The following is a 15000-nucleotide window of genomic DNA, read 5'->3' as shown; positions in this document are numbered from 1 at the left end:
ATGATGAAATGATATTCACGGACCTGTACGCATTATAACAGTGAACGATTTGAATAAATTCTGATATTCTCGCACCAACACACAGAGCAGAGCGTCTTGTGGTAACGTGGAATTAATGCTGGAAACCAACCATTCCGCAACGCGCATTCCACGTTCCATGAGATCCGCAGAGGATGTTTTGCTGGATGAGAGATTTCAAAGACTACTTCTCTTATGTATATTTAGATAATTAATGATTTTTTTTTTCTTTTCATTTTATAGTTTTCCACGGATAACGTATCATCGCGGATGTACAAGCAAAGCAGGCTATGTGATCTTCAAAATATTGAAACGTGGATTTAAAATCGCATACAAAAGAGAAATAAACTGATAGTTTGCCGTGAGATCACGTATCTCGTTCTCTTCTATTCTGATGACATCTGTTCGTACTTTTTCGGCATTTCCAATGAAAGTTATTTTATGGTTTTCCTCCCCTCATACCGGGCGGCACATTTCCTTCAGTGAAGAACTTTATTTACATTAACATTATAGATCTGCTGTCGAAGGCATGGGTGGCCTGTTCTTCCATGTCATACTTTCACTTCCTAAGTAAACGAATTGTTGATCACCATCTAGTGTTGCTTCTGTACCACTCTGTGACTTTTATTTTATCGAGTTCGACTTCGAACCACCGTCTACTGAATGTTGACTATCGAAAGATGATGGCAGTGGATCGATCTGTATGCTGCTTTCGTTTAGCATCGTTGCTGCCACATCGCTTTCTTGGTGCTGATGGGTTGCCGCCTTCTTGCCCGAGAGATTGTTGTAAATCTGCATAGCCTGTGCCACCATCGACGTGACATCTGATGCGGTCGATGGTACGATGAGAGTGTTGTTCTGCTTGGCCAGTTTCTCGAATGCCACCACGTACTTCTCGGCGACACTTAGTGAAGCGGCACTGCGACCATGCTCCGTCGATAAAGATTCCGCGACGATTCGCAAACTCTTCGCTCTTGCATCAGCTAGCGCCATAATGGCGGCCGCTTCACCATTTGCTCGATTGATTTCTTCCTGTTTCTGGGCTTCGGAGGCGAGAATGCGAGACTGGCGTTTACCTTCGGCCACGTTAATGTCAGCCGCCCGAACACCCTCAGATTCCAGGATGGCTGCCCGTTTCCTTCGTTCCGCCTCCACCTGCATCTGCATCGCCTCGTGGACCCGGCTCGGTAGCTTGATGTCACGGATTTCGTACCGAAGGCAGGAGATACCCCACGCTTCGCTGGCCTTGTTGATTGACTCGACTATGCTAATGTTGAGCGATTCGCGCTCCCGGAACACCTTATCGAGAGACATTTTGCCCAGCTCGGATCGCATCGTGGTCTGAGCGAGCTGGGTGATTGCAAACTCTGGATCCTCCACACCGTACGATGCCCGGTAAGGATCAAGGATCCGCAGATAGAGCACACCGTCGATGCTGAGCGTCACGTTATCGGACGTGATGGCCGATTGCTTCGGTACATCGATAGCAATTTCCTTTAGACTCTGCACATACTTCACGCGGTCTACGATCGGTAGCAGCACATTCAAACCCGGTTCGAGGATTCGATGAAATTTACCCATCCGTTCCACAATCCAGGCCTGCCAGAGAAAGACTAAACGAATTTAGTTATCAGCGATAAGTCCCTCCCTCCCATTCATACCTCTTGCTGTGGCACAAACATTACAACCGTGTTAATCGGCGTGGATCGGTATCGGACTTGTGTAGTTTGCAGGGGTACGTGCTGTTGCAGCATCGCGTTCGATTGCAACAATCCCTGGAAAGATTACGTGCATTTATTCTGGGTTTCTGTTCACACTTTCACTCCCCCGTGGCCGGTCCCGATAACACTTACTCGCGGGGCGTTGAACGCGGCAGCACCGCCGGCCAAGCTTCGCAAAGGCAAGCGAGCGATTCTCGCACCGGAACGTATCATCTTCAGATTTGTACTTTTCGTTATCCGGCTTACGGAACGGCGAGCGGAGTTTCGCAAACTTTTCCGATTTCGCTGGACCTTTTTTTCTCTACGACGGCTCTGTGTTTGGAGTTTGACAAGTGTGACAACTCCGGCGCCAACTGAAATTAATCAAACTTAAATTTTTCTCCTTTTCTTGCTGGTTTATACGAAGTTCCTTGATTTGGTGATTAAACATTCTATGGAACAAGTGAAATACCTTCATTTATTTAAAACTATGCTGCATAAGCGGGATAAAATTTAACATAAATTACTTAACTAGATTGTATAAACCACTTACACACGGATTTGACACGAATCACAACATTGACCCTAACCTCACAAACCCGCCCTTGTTGTTGACCGTGGAAACATGTGCGTCCGCGAGTAGTGCCGGAATTTCTCCCGATTTTGTGCAAGAAAAACGGGCTTTTCACAGTGTAAACGATGGGTACGGAAACTATTCATCGTCCTGGTGCGCTGAAGCAAACCAACAAGCTTCACAAACATGGAAAACACGCTTCGAAGCGTGAATTGGATCGTGTCGCGAAAGGTTCGTATTGATCCTGCCGGGTGTTGTGAACGACCTTTGATTATAAGTTTCCTTTTTCCCATTTGCTCCGGCAGGTAAAGTGAATCTGAAAACGCTAACACGTCGCCCAAATCGGCAACAAACTCGTGAGGAACGTCGTCAGCAAGCAAACGACATTCGCAAGAACAAGCGCCAGGAGGCGATCGCTTTGAAGCGCGCGATCGGTGGTGCTCTGACGGCACCATTCCTGACCTGCGTGTTGCCGCTGAACGATTTGATCGACCCAAATTCGGCCCTACGGATGATCGAAGGATGTGACCCGGAGGCCACCGTTATCAGCGTGTTCGATCGTATCCGGTACATGAAGTGAGTATGTCGATAAAAGGCCGTGGCTGTGGTGGAATTTTGATTAATTTCCGCTTTCATTGCTAGTGTACCTCGCTTCCGGCAACGGTTTTCGTTTGTCGTCCCCGAAACCGGCCGTGGCAAGGAGTTGAACGTGTTGGATGCACTGAAAGTTTGCGATTCGGTGGTGCTTGTGCTATCGGCAGCCGCCGCTGCCGATGCAGAAGATGTGATCGATAAGACGGGTGCGAAGGTGCTGAACATGGCACTAACCCAAGGATTGCCAACGCCGATCGTTTGCCTGATGGATTTACCCTCGATCAATCCGAAGAAGCGCAACCAAGTGAAGGTGAACATACAGAAAGCCATCTCGACCATTCTTCCCGATGAAAAGCTTATGCAGCTCGATACGGAGACGGATGGATTGAATCTGTTGCGTCGCATCGGTGGCCAAAAGCGTAAAGTGCTTCATAACCGGGCCAACCGACCGCATATGCTGGGAGAGAAGGTAGAATTCGTCCCCAGTACCGGTGCCCCGGATGAGGTGGCCGGAGTGTTGGGTACACTGAAAGTGACCGGGTTTCTACGCGGTGTCGCGCTGTCGGTCAATCAACTGGTACATATTCCCGGCTTGGGTGATTTCCAGCTCGAGGCCATAGCTTCACCGGATGATCCGTACCGTTTGCGGAAACCGGACGATGGCGAAATGATGTCCGGTGAGACGCGACCCCGGTTGGTTGCTGATCCGGAGCGCCAGGCAAGCTTACAGCGTGAGAACGTCCCGGATGAGATGGATGCCGAGCAGACGTGGCCAACGGAGGAGGAAATTGCCGCATCACGACAAGAGACGAAGAAGAAGCTCGTCAAGCGCGTTCCAAAGGGCATGAGCGACTATCAAGCTTCCTGGATTCCGGAGATTGAAGAAGTGGACGAAGATGAGGATGATGATGATGACGACGAGGATGAAGACGGTGATGAGGATGATAATATGTCCTGCGTGTCAGAGGCCGAAAGCAAAGTGGCGGCCGATGAGGAGGCAGGAGATGAGCAGGATTTCGATGAAGTGAGCGTCTCGTCGGATGCTCCCGTATCGGCTGAACGGTACGATAAGGAGATGGATTTGGAAGAGGAACGTAGTACGCTGGCGAAGATACAGGCCGCCCGGGACGATGAAGTGTTCCCGGATGAGATCGACACACCGGCCAATTCGACGGCTCGGGAACGGTTCCGCAAGTACCGTGGCCTCGAATCGTTCCGTACCTCCGCCTGGGATGTCAAGGAGAACCTTCCGTTCGATTACGCTCGCGTGTATCAGTTCCAGAACTTTGATCGCACCAAGCGTCGCATTCTGCGTGAAGCGCAAGAGCTGGAAGGTGACGATGTGGTCATGCCCGGTTGGTACGTCCGGCTGGAGGTGAAGAACGTTCCACAGGCCCTCTGGACGGCGTACACCAGCGCCATGGGAACGACCGATCGTGTGATCGTGTACGGATTGCTCCCTCACGAGCATCAAATGTCCGTGATGAACGTGTGTCTCAAGCGAACGCCCAACTCGACGATCCCGATCAAATCGAAAGAGCGAATGATCGTCCAGTGTGGCTATCGGCGGTTCATCGTCAATCCAATCTTCAGCCAACACACAAACAGTGATAAGCACAAGTATGAACGATATTTCCGACCGGGTGGCGCAATCGTGGCAACGTTCTTCGCACCGATCCAGTTCCCTCCGGCACCGGTCCTGTGTTTCCGTGAAAATCCCGACACGACGCTCTCGATGGTCGCTTCCGGTAGTGTGCTCACGTGCAATCCCGATCGTGTCGTGCTGAAGCGCGTCGTTCTGAGCGGCCATCCGTTCAAGATCAATCGCAAGTATGCTACGATTCGCTTTATGTTCTTCAATCCCGAAGATATTGCGTACTTTAAACCGTGTAAGCTACGCACGAAGCTTGGGCGCGTCGGCCATATCAAGGAATCGCTCGGTACGCACGGCCACATGAAATGTATCTTCGATGCGCAGCTCAAATCGCACGATACGGTGCTGCTGTATCTGTATAAGCGTGTGTTCCCCAAGTGGACGTACGAGGATTGTATCGTATCGTGTCCTTCTGTGGCGGCCAGTACCTCAGTCTCCGGTCCGACTGCGACCAGTGTTCCGAAAGGTGAACGATCGGTAACGTTCAACACGAAGGTTGAAATGATGCAGGAGTGAGTGGAGTGAGTTTGAATTCATGTATAATCGCTTACATACAGTGCAGTAGTGTGTTAATAAAGATTTTCTAAAATTCAATAATCAAGTGTGACACCGACCAAAAGTGGTCGAATTAGTGTGATAACATCCGATAACTATATACCTCGTGAACGATCATGTAAGTAATTTAACTTGGCACACCATTTTCTTGAAGACCGATTGTTTATATTCTTTGGATGAAAAAAACAGTGTCCCAACCCTCCCCTCCGTTACCTTCAGCTACCAATTCACTCTCACCGATTACCACCATAAAGTCTAGCCCACTTCGTTATTATCGTTAGCTAACTATTATTGCCCTGTACTCACGATGCAACGTCTCCCGTCCGATCAAGCTAGAGCTTACTCACTTGCCAATTGTCTTTCGTCCAATGCTTGGCCAAAAAATTGCTCACAAATGGCGCAACACGTTCGGGGTTCGAAAGATGGGCATGATGTTTGCCTTCCACCGTACCCATCACAAATCGTTCATTGCACGCCACAAGCGCATCGATCGTTTCCTGGTGGTACCGGGGATCCTCAAAGATGGGCGTCTCAGTGGTTTTCAGGAAGAGGAAGGGCACCTTTATCCGGCGTGCGATGTACAGATTGAGCTCGTGGGACCAAACCAACCCATGGTTGTGCCGTACCCGTTGATCCGAAACGCGCCAGAAGTAACCCGGTTGATCGGGCACCGGTTTAAAGGCACGATACAACAGATAGTGACACGCTTCGCGGCTAATCGATTCCTGAAATCCTGTGTGCATGTGCTCAACGAGTCGATCGTACTGGTACTCCTTGGCCGGCTTAACCTGACGATCGGACGCAGCGTCGAAGTCGAGGGATTTGGGAATTGAATCCGCAAACAGGAACAGCGACATATCGGGATCGAGAATGAAGGGTTTCAGTAGATCGAACGAAATCAACAGCTCTACACGCTCCGGGAAGATACCGGCAAACACGTACGCCATCACCGCACTGATCGAGTGGCACATGAGCGAAATCCGTGGCCAACCGTACAGCTGCATCACGTGAAGAAGCAACCGAAGCACGTCGAGTGCATTGTAGGCAACACCGGCCGGTAGGTGCGCCGATCGGCCATGACCAGGCAGATCGATCGCGAGGAAGCTGATGTCGCGCGGTAGCAGCGGTATCAAGCGATCGAACGAACCGGCATTATCGAGCCATCCGTGCAGACAGACGATCGGTCGCACATCACTAGGACCCCACCATTTACAGCACACGTCTCCGAAGGGCAGTGGTAGTCGTATCTCCCGGACCTACGATTAGAATGGCGCATTAATGATCGCGTGATCACCAGAAGGAGCACCTGTGGCTTTTAGTTACCTTGTGTAGTTCGTCGTTTTGCTGTACCATTCGTAGGTTTTCTTGTGGGGTCGCCATGCTACTGTTGCTGGTTCGATGGTTCAGCGATCACCAGCTAACGGTGCGACCAACTGGTGCGAATGAATGATGGCGAATAAAGCTATCAAGCTATCCGCATGGGTTGGGCCACAAAGATTTGAAGATCTTCGGCAGGTGCATGAGGAGAAGAAGTGGGGGATAGAGACACATTGTATCGCATCCGATTGAGGAGGTGGTGGGGTTTTTAGTATCTCGCTTAGCGCAACCAAACAAATGATCTTCGTCTCCGTGTGTTATCTGGGCTGTTTGCTCATCACCAAACCTTTCGTATTCGCTCCCCCTCTCGCTCTTTCTTTTGTCGTTTTGAGTCTCATTCAGGTTACGAGTTGTAGAGTGGCGACCTTGACCATGATCTAGGAAGCGATTATGCTATCCACATACCACACACAGTATCACCGTTAGCTTAATCACAAACGAATTTAAATTTTAACGATTCTGCTTATCTGACCTCATCCTGTAACCAACCAAGCTCCTGGAGCTCGAAGCTTTATTTTAATTTAGAAAAGACACAAAAAACCGGGCCACTTTTCGACCTTCTTACAGCTTACTACTAGTGTGCTCACTGTCGTCATCCTTTTGCCAATATTTACGCAAAAACTCGGTCACAGCCGGTGCCACACGCTCCGGATGGGACAGATGAACGTGGTGCGTACCCTCGACGTGCTGCAGCTCAAAGTGCGCATTGTCACGGCGCAAGATCTCGATTGCTTCATCGTAATACTGTTTGCTTTCCCAGTACGGTGAATCCGAAGCCTTCACGAACAGGAATGGCATCGTGAGGTTCTGTGCCAGTCGCAGGTTGATCGCCTGTGACCACAGAAACCCAAGCCCATACTTGAGCCGGCTGTCACGCGAAAAGTAGTACTTCTCCGGGTATTTGGCCGATCGACGGATGTTGCGCTGGAGCAGAAAAGGACAGGCCTCGCGGGTGATTGAGTTAACGGCACCGTGGTACAACCGATCGATCGCTTCCTCGTACGTATAGGCCGGTGGTTCCGTACGGTCCTGGTTGCGCCGATCCGCCTTAACGAGTTCGGGCGTTAGTTCGGCCATCAGTGACACCATGACGGAGTCCGGGAACACCTGCGGTTTCAGGGCGTCTAGCGAAACGACGAGATCGACACGCGTGGGGAAAACGGCCGCGTACGCGTACACCAACACCGAACCCATCGAGTGGCCCATCAGCGAGATCTTTCGCCAGCCGTACTCGGCCATGATGAAGTTGAGCATGTAGAACACGTTCATCGGTTGGTAGGACATTCCGTGCGGTATCCGGGATGAGTAACCATGGCCCGGGGTGTCGAGCGCCAGGAAACTGATGTGTGGTGGCAGAAGCGGTATCAACGTATCGAACGTTCCCGCATTATCTTGCCAACCGTGCAGACAGACGATCGGCCGTACGTTTCGGGGACCCCACCATTTCCCTGCGATCTCACCGAAGGGCACCGGTATCCGTACCTCCTGGACCTGTAAACAATGCGAAACCGCGTTAGCGCCCAATGACCGATTCCTTGGTGCGTGTCGCTTACCCCATGTTCACGATCGTGTCTCTCTACGAGCGTTTCAATCCGTTGGCTATCGACATCCATTGCGTGGCTATACTGGCCTTTGGCATGCGCCGGTGGTGCACTTGGAAAACAAAATCTTTATCAGCATCTTATCGCCTCACACACTTTTGCAAACTCATCTCATCCGACCACGACAACGCATGCAGCTGGACTTTGATAGCAACCGACGACGACAACAACAACGGAATTAAGACGCACACCAAGACACACGAGAGCTCCGAGCATTCGCACGAACACGTGCGTGATCGTTTTTATTTCCAGTTAACCCGTCCTGTCCCATTCCGTCCAGCACTTGAAAGCAATAAATGTTAGTTCCTAATTTCCCTCTTATCATTCCACCCCTTATCATCTACCCCCAGGTAGCCTCTCACAGACGACTCAAAACCTCCGGCTCTTTGCGCCAATATTTGCGCAAAAAGGCCACCAACGGCGGTACACAGTTTTCCGGTTCCGTCAGCTGAACGTGATGGGTACCCTTCACGTAAGCTACCTCATAACGGGGGTTCGATTCCGTCAGTACGGCCACCGTCTCCTCGAAGCCATCCTTCGCACCCGGGTTTATTGAATCGAGTGCCCGGATGGTGAGGAAAGGTGCGGTGATACGCTTCGCTAGCTCCATGTTAATACTGTCCGCCCAGCCAGGGATCACGTTGTACTTCATACGATTGTCCCGGTCGAAGAAATACTTCCCGGGGAACTTGCGCGACGGTTTAATGTTCCGCTGCAGCAGGTACGGGCAAGTTTCGCGTGTTACCGAGGCCGCCGTTCCGGCATACAACCGATCGATCATCTCTTCGTACGCATACGAAGGTGGTTCTGATTTTTCCCGGTTCCGGGTGTCCGCTTCGATGAGCTTCGTGACCTGTTTGCTCAATCGCTCGGGAAACCGTTCCCGGCGGTAGCTGAGGGGTTTGAGCGCATCGATACCGATCAGCAGATCCACCTTGTCCGGGAACAGGGCGGTAAAGATGAAACAGATGATCGCACCCATCGAGTGGCCCATGAGGGAGATCTTTGTCCAGCCGTACTCCTGCATGATGTTCAGCAGCAGCGGAATACAATCCAGCTGATAGTACACCATACCGTCCGGTATCCTCGAGGAGTATCCATGGCCGGGCAGGTCGATCGCCAGGAAGCTCACTTCCTCCGGCAGCAGCGGTAGCAACCGATCAAAGGTACCACAGTTATCGAGCCAACCGTGCAGGCAGACGATTGGCCGTACATCCTGCGGACCGTACCACTTGCCCGCTATCTTGCCATATGGAACTGGGATCTCAACTTCCGTTGCCTAAAAGAGACAAACGCACACACGTGCGAAAACGATTGCACACACCACAAACACTTGATTAGAAACCGGATTCCACGGATTGCTTGATTGTTGCTGTTCTTGTAACCTACTGACCTTGTTTTGTTTGTCCTGTAGTTCAATGAATTTGATCATTGGATGTGGTTCCGGCGTGTTGTGGTTGGTTTCACCGTCGGATTGTGCCGCGGTTCGGTTACACTCCACGACCTCAGCCATCGTGATCACGCTGTGTGATGATGTGCCTGGTGCGTACGCTGCGCTATCCACCGCGGGACCGACCCGTCTTATCGCGCGACCGTGACTCGTCGCCGTCAGCTGCTGAAATGTGAATGGTGCGATGTGGCGACGGTGATTCCACACGCAACGAGCCGCATAAAAAGGAGGAGGGGGGATGACTATTCAGAAAATTGGAGTTCGCACGATATTTCGTTGTCACGAAATGCTGGTATTAAGCAGATCGAAGCGAATTGTTTCTTTTCCGTTTTTTATTATTGACAAACTTAACAAAAAGCCACTGAAATGAGGTAGCCAATCGGCCTTGTGGAACACATGTTTTTTTTCTGGTTTCTGGGTTTTTAAATATTGTTCTTTTAAGAAGAGGTACATCAATAAGTTAATACGGAGACCCTTACATCGTCACACACCCCAACACCCAACCCAACGCTAGTGTTCATTCTCCTGTTTCCAGTGTTTCTCCAGAAACTTGCTAATGATCGGACTTATCTTCTCCGGTTCCGTCAGATGCAGATGGTGCGTACTGTCGATAAACTCGAGCTGGAAGAGCGGATTGTTCGCCTGGACCGTTTCGACAAACTCGTCAAAGTACTTCCGTTCCTCGTAGTACGGCGAGTGTTTGGCTTTGATGAACAGATAGGGCAACTTGATGCGCTTGGCAAACTCCAGATTAATGGCCTGCTCCCAGCCGACACCGAGACTGTGCTTCAATCGGCTGTCTCGGGTAAAGTAGTACCGGTCCGGATGGAGCGTTGATTTGCGCGTATTGCGGTACAGTAGGAATGGTGCCGCTTCCCGGCTGACCGATTTGTTCGTCCCGAGGTGCAACCGTTCAATCAGCTCCACGTACGGATACGACGGTGGTTCCGATTTCTCTCGATTGCGAATGTCCGCCAGGAGGGCCTGCGGAAGTCGTTTCTCTAACCGGCCCGGGAACTTGTGCGGATCGGAGATGTGCGGTTTAAGGGCATCGATACCGATATAGAAATCCACCTTATCGGGGAACGTTGCGGTAAAGATGAAGCTCAGAATCGAACCCATCGAGTGGCCCATCAGGGACAGCTTCTTCCAGCCGTACTCGCGCATCAGATAGAACAGCAGGAACGTGTTGTCGAGCGAGTGGTACATCATGCCGTCAGGAATGCGTGAGGAAAGCCCATGGCCCGGAAGATCGATCGCCAGGAAGCTAATGTGCTTCGGTAGCAGCGGTATCAACCGATCAAAGGTGCCCGCGTTGTCCTGCCAACCGTGAATCGATACGATGGGTCGCACGTTCTTCGGTCCCCACCATTTTCCGGCAATTTCACCGTACGGTACCGGAATCCGTACTTCCTCCACCTGCGTATGTGTGACGTGAAAATATAGGTCAACGGGATCGGGGACACGGTCGCGAAAGGCCTTACATCATGCTGACGATCGTGCTGCTCCACGAGATTGTGCGCCTGATGATGCGAGCGACGATGGTGTCCTCCGCCACTGATCGTGGCCGCCTTTAGGAAGGGACGTCCACTGGAAAAGGTCCATCTCAGCGCAACCGATGAGGCCATTCTTGGGTGATGTCCGTTTTCTCGTGTAACTCTCCGGGACGATTAACACGATACCACAGAATGAGACGGCGGTTATTTAGACTTTGATCACAGCTCGCACGCACGCATCATCTTCCTCGCGTTATCTCACAACTTCCTCCGCGTGGTGGTCACCAACACCTCCGTAACATTATGAAACGCAGCACCATAATTTCGTGGCCCACAACAATCTTGTGAATACTTTTTTAATCTTTTTTTGCGGCCCAGACACGCAGAACATGAGAGGTCAATATTTGTGTGCAATATTATTGATGTCAATCTGTCATTTGATATAGTCACATTCTTTTCATCGGGGCTTATGAAATTTCAACTTATTTTTTTAAAAAGTGGAACCTATGTGAGCCTTTGTATTTTAGTACTCACGTTTTCCATATTATAAAGCATTACTTGACCTAAAATGGGCAAAAAATGCCAATAAAGATTCAATAAATTACATAGGCCTCCAGACGCAGGGAGAGTATCTTGCATTCAATATTTTGCACAATCTTGCATGGCGCGAGAGCAAACCGCGCGCACAACTCAAAACGCCAACCACCAATCACGAGTAGCCGCAGCTGATAAAGCTGATAACAGTTTGGTTATTGATAACATTACGCGTACTCATTCATCTCAGTTCTGTTACCATATGCGCGCTTGACAAACACCATTAACACGTGATGTTCTGATCAAACTATTTGATCTCGAAATGATGGACATTCTCATAGCGAAAGAGGAATCTCGATACTTCCGGATCCTCTCAATCCACACTTTCAGTGAATCACACGTTCCAATCAATAGCATACTATCTCTGATAGCTCAATAGGCTTATCTCTCTGTTATCGCCATTTTTTCTGTCTTTTTCAAGCTAATAACAAACGATCCTTTTAGCAATACGCAGCAGTGGCTTATCGATGGCGTAGATAACTCCCGACGCTGCCGATGACTCCAACAGAAATGACGCCACACGTGTGTTTCTATGTTGCACATGGGCGGTGCTACCCCAGTTAGGTTCTCCGGAACGGTTCTGATCCACCACTCAAGCCCGTTATCATTGTGTTGATAAAAAAAAACGACAAAAAAAGGGTATCCGAGAGGCGGTTGTAGGTTTCAAACTAAATTCCTCTGATTGACAATTGACCAAGATCTTGATAGTAGTTATCAGCCACCTTAAGAAACCACCACCGGAGCAACTGAAGTACCAGCGAGTACCGGAGGGGGCAGATAACACTGAATTGGCCAGTCAAGGGGGCGTTTAGGAACAAAATGCCTGCTGTATCGATTAGTCGCATCGCATCGAACGGTCCCATCGGTGGCTGTGTCCGGCCCAAGGACGTGTGATTGCTGTAACTGAGAAGCCGTGGTATGTAAGGTTTCATTCCCGTCGGTCGGTTCCTCTCCCTGGTGCAAGAAAGTAACTCGATCCTACCCGAGCGACCGACGACACAGCAAGAGTCAAAGATTATCATCGTGCGAACGTGTGACTGACTCATCCCGAGCGAGAGGGAGAGAGAGAGAGAGGAGCAAAGACAGCCAAATACCGACTCCAGGAGGGGCGAAGGGAGAAGAATTGTGGAAGGGAAAATTACCATAGAATACTCTAAGGATGGCCAAACACACTGGCACGATTACGTGCCATCGACGAGTGCCGCCGCTGATAAGGTACCGGGCATTCGTCGTCTGCACGCTGTTTGTCTCCGGCTTAGCTCTCGTCGCAGATCGTCTCCCTGTCGGTGAGGCTGAACCGCTTGATTTGAGTTTCGTCAAACAGTTCCTTCGCAATCGCATAGCGAGCAGCAAATCAAAGGCAGCTTGTGTGGCCGACATGAAGTCAGGCACTGAAATCGTGGGACCACCGACCGCGGAAACGTTGGCCATCTGGGAGAAGCAATACTCACCCTCGGCCTGGAGTATCCGCTACGAAACGCCCGCCGAGGTCATCAATTATCATGTGCAGTTCGCGAAGGAAGGTAATATGCACGATTGAAATCCGTTGATCTTTGGCCACGTGTTAACGCGTGCAAACCACTGATTCCCCCTTTGCTTCTTCCCCAGTGAGTGACGCCAATCGGGCTGCAATGACGACGAAACTGGACATCGATTATGGGAGTGGAGAGCGGGAAAAGGTGGACATTTATGGGGATGATCTACCCGAGGATGCACCGCTGTTCGTGTACATTCACGGTGGTTACTGGCAGATGCTGGAGAAGGAAACGTCCGCCTATCCAGCGAAACCACTGGTCGATCGGGGTATCCGTGTGATGATCGTAGGTTACGAGCTGTGCCCCTCGGTTACGCTGGACGAGCTGGTGAATCAAATCCGGGTGGCCGGTGAGTACGTGCTGAACTATGCCACGGAACACGGCGTGCGGCAGGTGGCCCTGGCAGGGCATTCGGCCGGTGCGCACCTGATTGCTAGTATGCTGGATAAGCAGTTCAAAAGTGCCGTCGGTGGCGAAGAGTTTGCTCTACTTAAGGACGTCTATCTCATCTCGGGAGTGTACGACGTACAGGAACTACGCTACACCGTGAGCGTTAATCAGGACAATCTGCTCGGTTTGAACGATAACAACGTGCTCCGGTTGTCACCGTTGTCGATGAGCTTTAGCCACCTGACCGGCGACGGAGCGGGGCCACGGTTTCACGTGTACGTAGCCGAGCACGATAGTGAAGTGTTCCGCACTATGGCCACCGGTATGAAGAACCATCTGGAATCGTTTGCGTTAACCTGTGATTTGAACGTGCTGCCAGGACTCGATCATTTCGATATTGTGGAGAACCTATCCCAAACCGATCACCCGTTGACGATTGCGATTCTGAAAGGATTCGACAAGACGATCGATACCACGGTAGAGGAAGTGATATAGAGGAGTAGTAAATGAAATGCACAAATGCACCATCAAGAACGCGTCGTGTGTTTAGTGTGTGATTGTTCGAAAAATATGTTTCCTTCGTTTGAATTTAATTCTGCTTTTCATTATTTACAATTATTGGGGTCGATCTTGACAGATCGAGCCTTATCGCTAGTACGAATTGGAAAGCTTTCGTGTTGTTTCTTTTTATCAGTCGCAGACAAATAGCTGTCCATTGTTGTTGTTGTTGTTGCTGGTTGGTTGGTGGAAAAGAATTAGGATCACTCAAAATATTGACTAAATAAATATAGTAACCGACAGGAAAGACCACAGCGGTGCGCACCGCATGCTACGGTCTCCGGGGCGTAAATGAAAGCGGAGCGAAGTGAAAACGGAGGTAACTGAACTAAGCCTAACGGACGTTGCCAATGGCGACGGGTGGCAACGTGTGCTATGACTCGGGCAGCAGCAGCTCCTCATCATCGGAAATCACAATATCTTCGAAGCAGTCCGGTTTCACGTTCTCCTTGGTGGTTTGTTCCTCATCGTCTTCCTCCTCATCCTCCTCTTCGTCTTCTTCGTCATCATCATCATCATCATCATCATCGTCCTCACTGTCGGTTAGGTCAGCGATCAGCACTTTGGCGGAATCATCCGTCGCCGAAACGGTAGTGGTTCGGTTGGCTGACGTATCCTTTTTGCTGATACCACTTGCTGTGCTGTTACTTGAATTACTGCTACTGCTACTACCACTATTTCTACTACTACTAGGGCCGCTGGTACTACTGCTACTGCTGTTGGATGGCTGCGTTTGTTCGGTTTTGCTCTCCTTTACACCACCTTCGTCGACCGCGAGGACTGCTGATGGATAGTCGTCCGGTAAAGGAAGATCCTCAAACACCTCTATCTCCTCATTCGCTTCCGCTTTTGCAAATCTGTAATCAGAATAGGCAGGGTAAAGGGTCAACATAGATCGCGATTT

The 15000-nt window shown here is 50.4% G+C and overlaps 8 protein-coding genes across 8 annotated transcripts in view; 2 read left to right on the top strand and 6 right to left on the bottom strand.

Annotated features, from left to right (window-relative positions):
- Nucleotides 1–461: 461 nt before the first annotated feature.
- Nucleotides 462–2055, bottom strand: LOC126580773 (stomatin-like protein 2, mitochondrial). The gene is made up of 3 exons (XM_050244023.1): nucleotides 1872–2055; nucleotides 1680–1793; nucleotides 462–1617 (listed from the first exon to the last, which is right to left on the bottom strand). The coding sequence occupies exons 1-3, from the start codon at nucleotides 1950–1952 to the stop codon at nucleotides 643–645; spliced, it is 1170 nt and encodes a 389-aa protein (XP_050099980.1). The 5' UTR covers nucleotides 1953–2055; the 3' UTR covers nucleotides 462–642.
- A 285-nt stretch (nucleotides 2056–2340) lies between these two features.
- LOC126570257 (pre-rRNA-processing protein TSR1 homolog) lies at nucleotides 2341–5137 on the top strand. Its single transcript, XM_050227874.1, has 3 exons — nucleotides 2341–2523; nucleotides 2598–2868; nucleotides 2935–5137. Exons 1-3 carry the CDS (start codon nucleotides 2418–2420, stop codon nucleotides 5054–5056), a joined length of 2499 nt encoding a protein of 832 aa, XP_050083831.1. The 5' UTR covers nucleotides 2341–2417; the 3' UTR covers nucleotides 5057–5137.
- A 184-nt stretch (nucleotides 5138–5321) lies between these two features.
- Nucleotides 5322–6843, bottom strand: LOC126569978 (probable serine hydrolase). Its single transcript, XM_050227411.1, has 2 exons — nucleotides 6419–6843; nucleotides 5322–6351 (listed from the first exon to the last, which is right to left on the bottom strand). Exons 1-2 carry the CDS (start codon nucleotides 6473–6475, stop codon nucleotides 5428–5430), a joined length of 981 nt encoding a protein of 326 aa, XP_050083368.1. The 5' UTR covers nucleotides 6476–6843; the 3' UTR covers nucleotides 5322–5427.
- Nucleotides 6844–6948: 105 nt separating this feature from the next.
- Nucleotides 6949–8218, bottom strand: LOC126569977 (probable serine hydrolase). The gene is made up of 2 exons (XM_050227410.1): nucleotides 8026–8218; nucleotides 6949–7963 (listed from the first exon to the last, which is right to left on the bottom strand). Exons 1-2 carry the CDS (start codon nucleotides 8083–8085, stop codon nucleotides 7034–7036), a joined length of 990 nt encoding a protein of 329 aa, XP_050083367.1. The 5' UTR covers nucleotides 8086–8218; the 3' UTR covers nucleotides 6949–7033.
- Nucleotides 8219–8280: 62 nt separating this feature from the next.
- Nucleotides 8281–9680, bottom strand: LOC126569976 (probable serine hydrolase). Its single transcript, XM_050227408.1, has 2 exons — nucleotides 9467–9680; nucleotides 8281–9352 (listed from the first exon to the last, which is right to left on the bottom strand). The coding sequence occupies exons 1-2, from the start codon at nucleotides 9584–9586 to the stop codon at nucleotides 8432–8434; spliced, it is 1041 nt and encodes a 346-aa protein (XP_050083365.1). The 5' UTR covers nucleotides 9587–9680; the 3' UTR covers nucleotides 8281–8431.
- A 96-nt stretch (nucleotides 9681–9776) lies between these two features.
- On the bottom strand, nucleotides 9777–11368 carry LOC126572037 (probable serine hydrolase). The gene is made up of 2 exons (XM_050231057.1): nucleotides 11008–11368; nucleotides 9777–10942 (listed from the first exon to the last, which is right to left on the bottom strand). The coding sequence occupies exons 1-2, from the start codon at nucleotides 11149–11151 to the stop codon at nucleotides 10034–10036; spliced, it is 1053 nt and encodes a 350-aa protein (XP_050087014.1). The 5' UTR covers nucleotides 11152–11368; the 3' UTR covers nucleotides 9777–10033.
- A 1074-nt stretch (nucleotides 11369–12442) lies between these two features.
- On the top strand, nucleotides 12443–14115 carry LOC126572034 (kynurenine formamidase). Its single transcript, XM_050231054.1, has 2 exons — nucleotides 12443–13136; nucleotides 13222–14115. Exons 1-2 carry the CDS (start codon nucleotides 12773–12775, stop codon nucleotides 14031–14033), a joined length of 1176 nt encoding a protein of 391 aa, XP_050087011.1. The 5' UTR covers nucleotides 12443–12772; the 3' UTR covers nucleotides 14034–14115.
- Nucleotides 14084–15000, bottom strand: part of LOC126572033 (daxx-like protein) — a 2925-nt gene continuing 2008 nt past the window's right edge. The window contains exon 3 of the mRNA XM_050231053.1: nucleotides 14084–14953. Coding sequence (XP_050087010.1) covers nucleotides 14470–14953 — 484 coding nt within the window. The 3' untranslated portion in view covers nucleotides 14084–14469. The remainder of the gene's footprint in view (nucleotides 14954–15000) is intronic.

Source organism: Anopheles aquasalis, chromosome 2, assembly GCF_943734665.1.
Source record: "Anopheles aquasalis chromosome 2, idAnoAquaMG_Q_19, whole genome shotgun sequence".
Classification (NCBI taxonomy): domain Eukaryota; kingdom Metazoa; phylum Arthropoda; class Insecta; order Diptera; family Culicidae; genus Anopheles; species Anopheles aquasalis.
The sequence above is the reverse complement of the archived record's forward strand: the minus strand, read 5'-3'. Positions and strand labels throughout refer to the sequence as shown.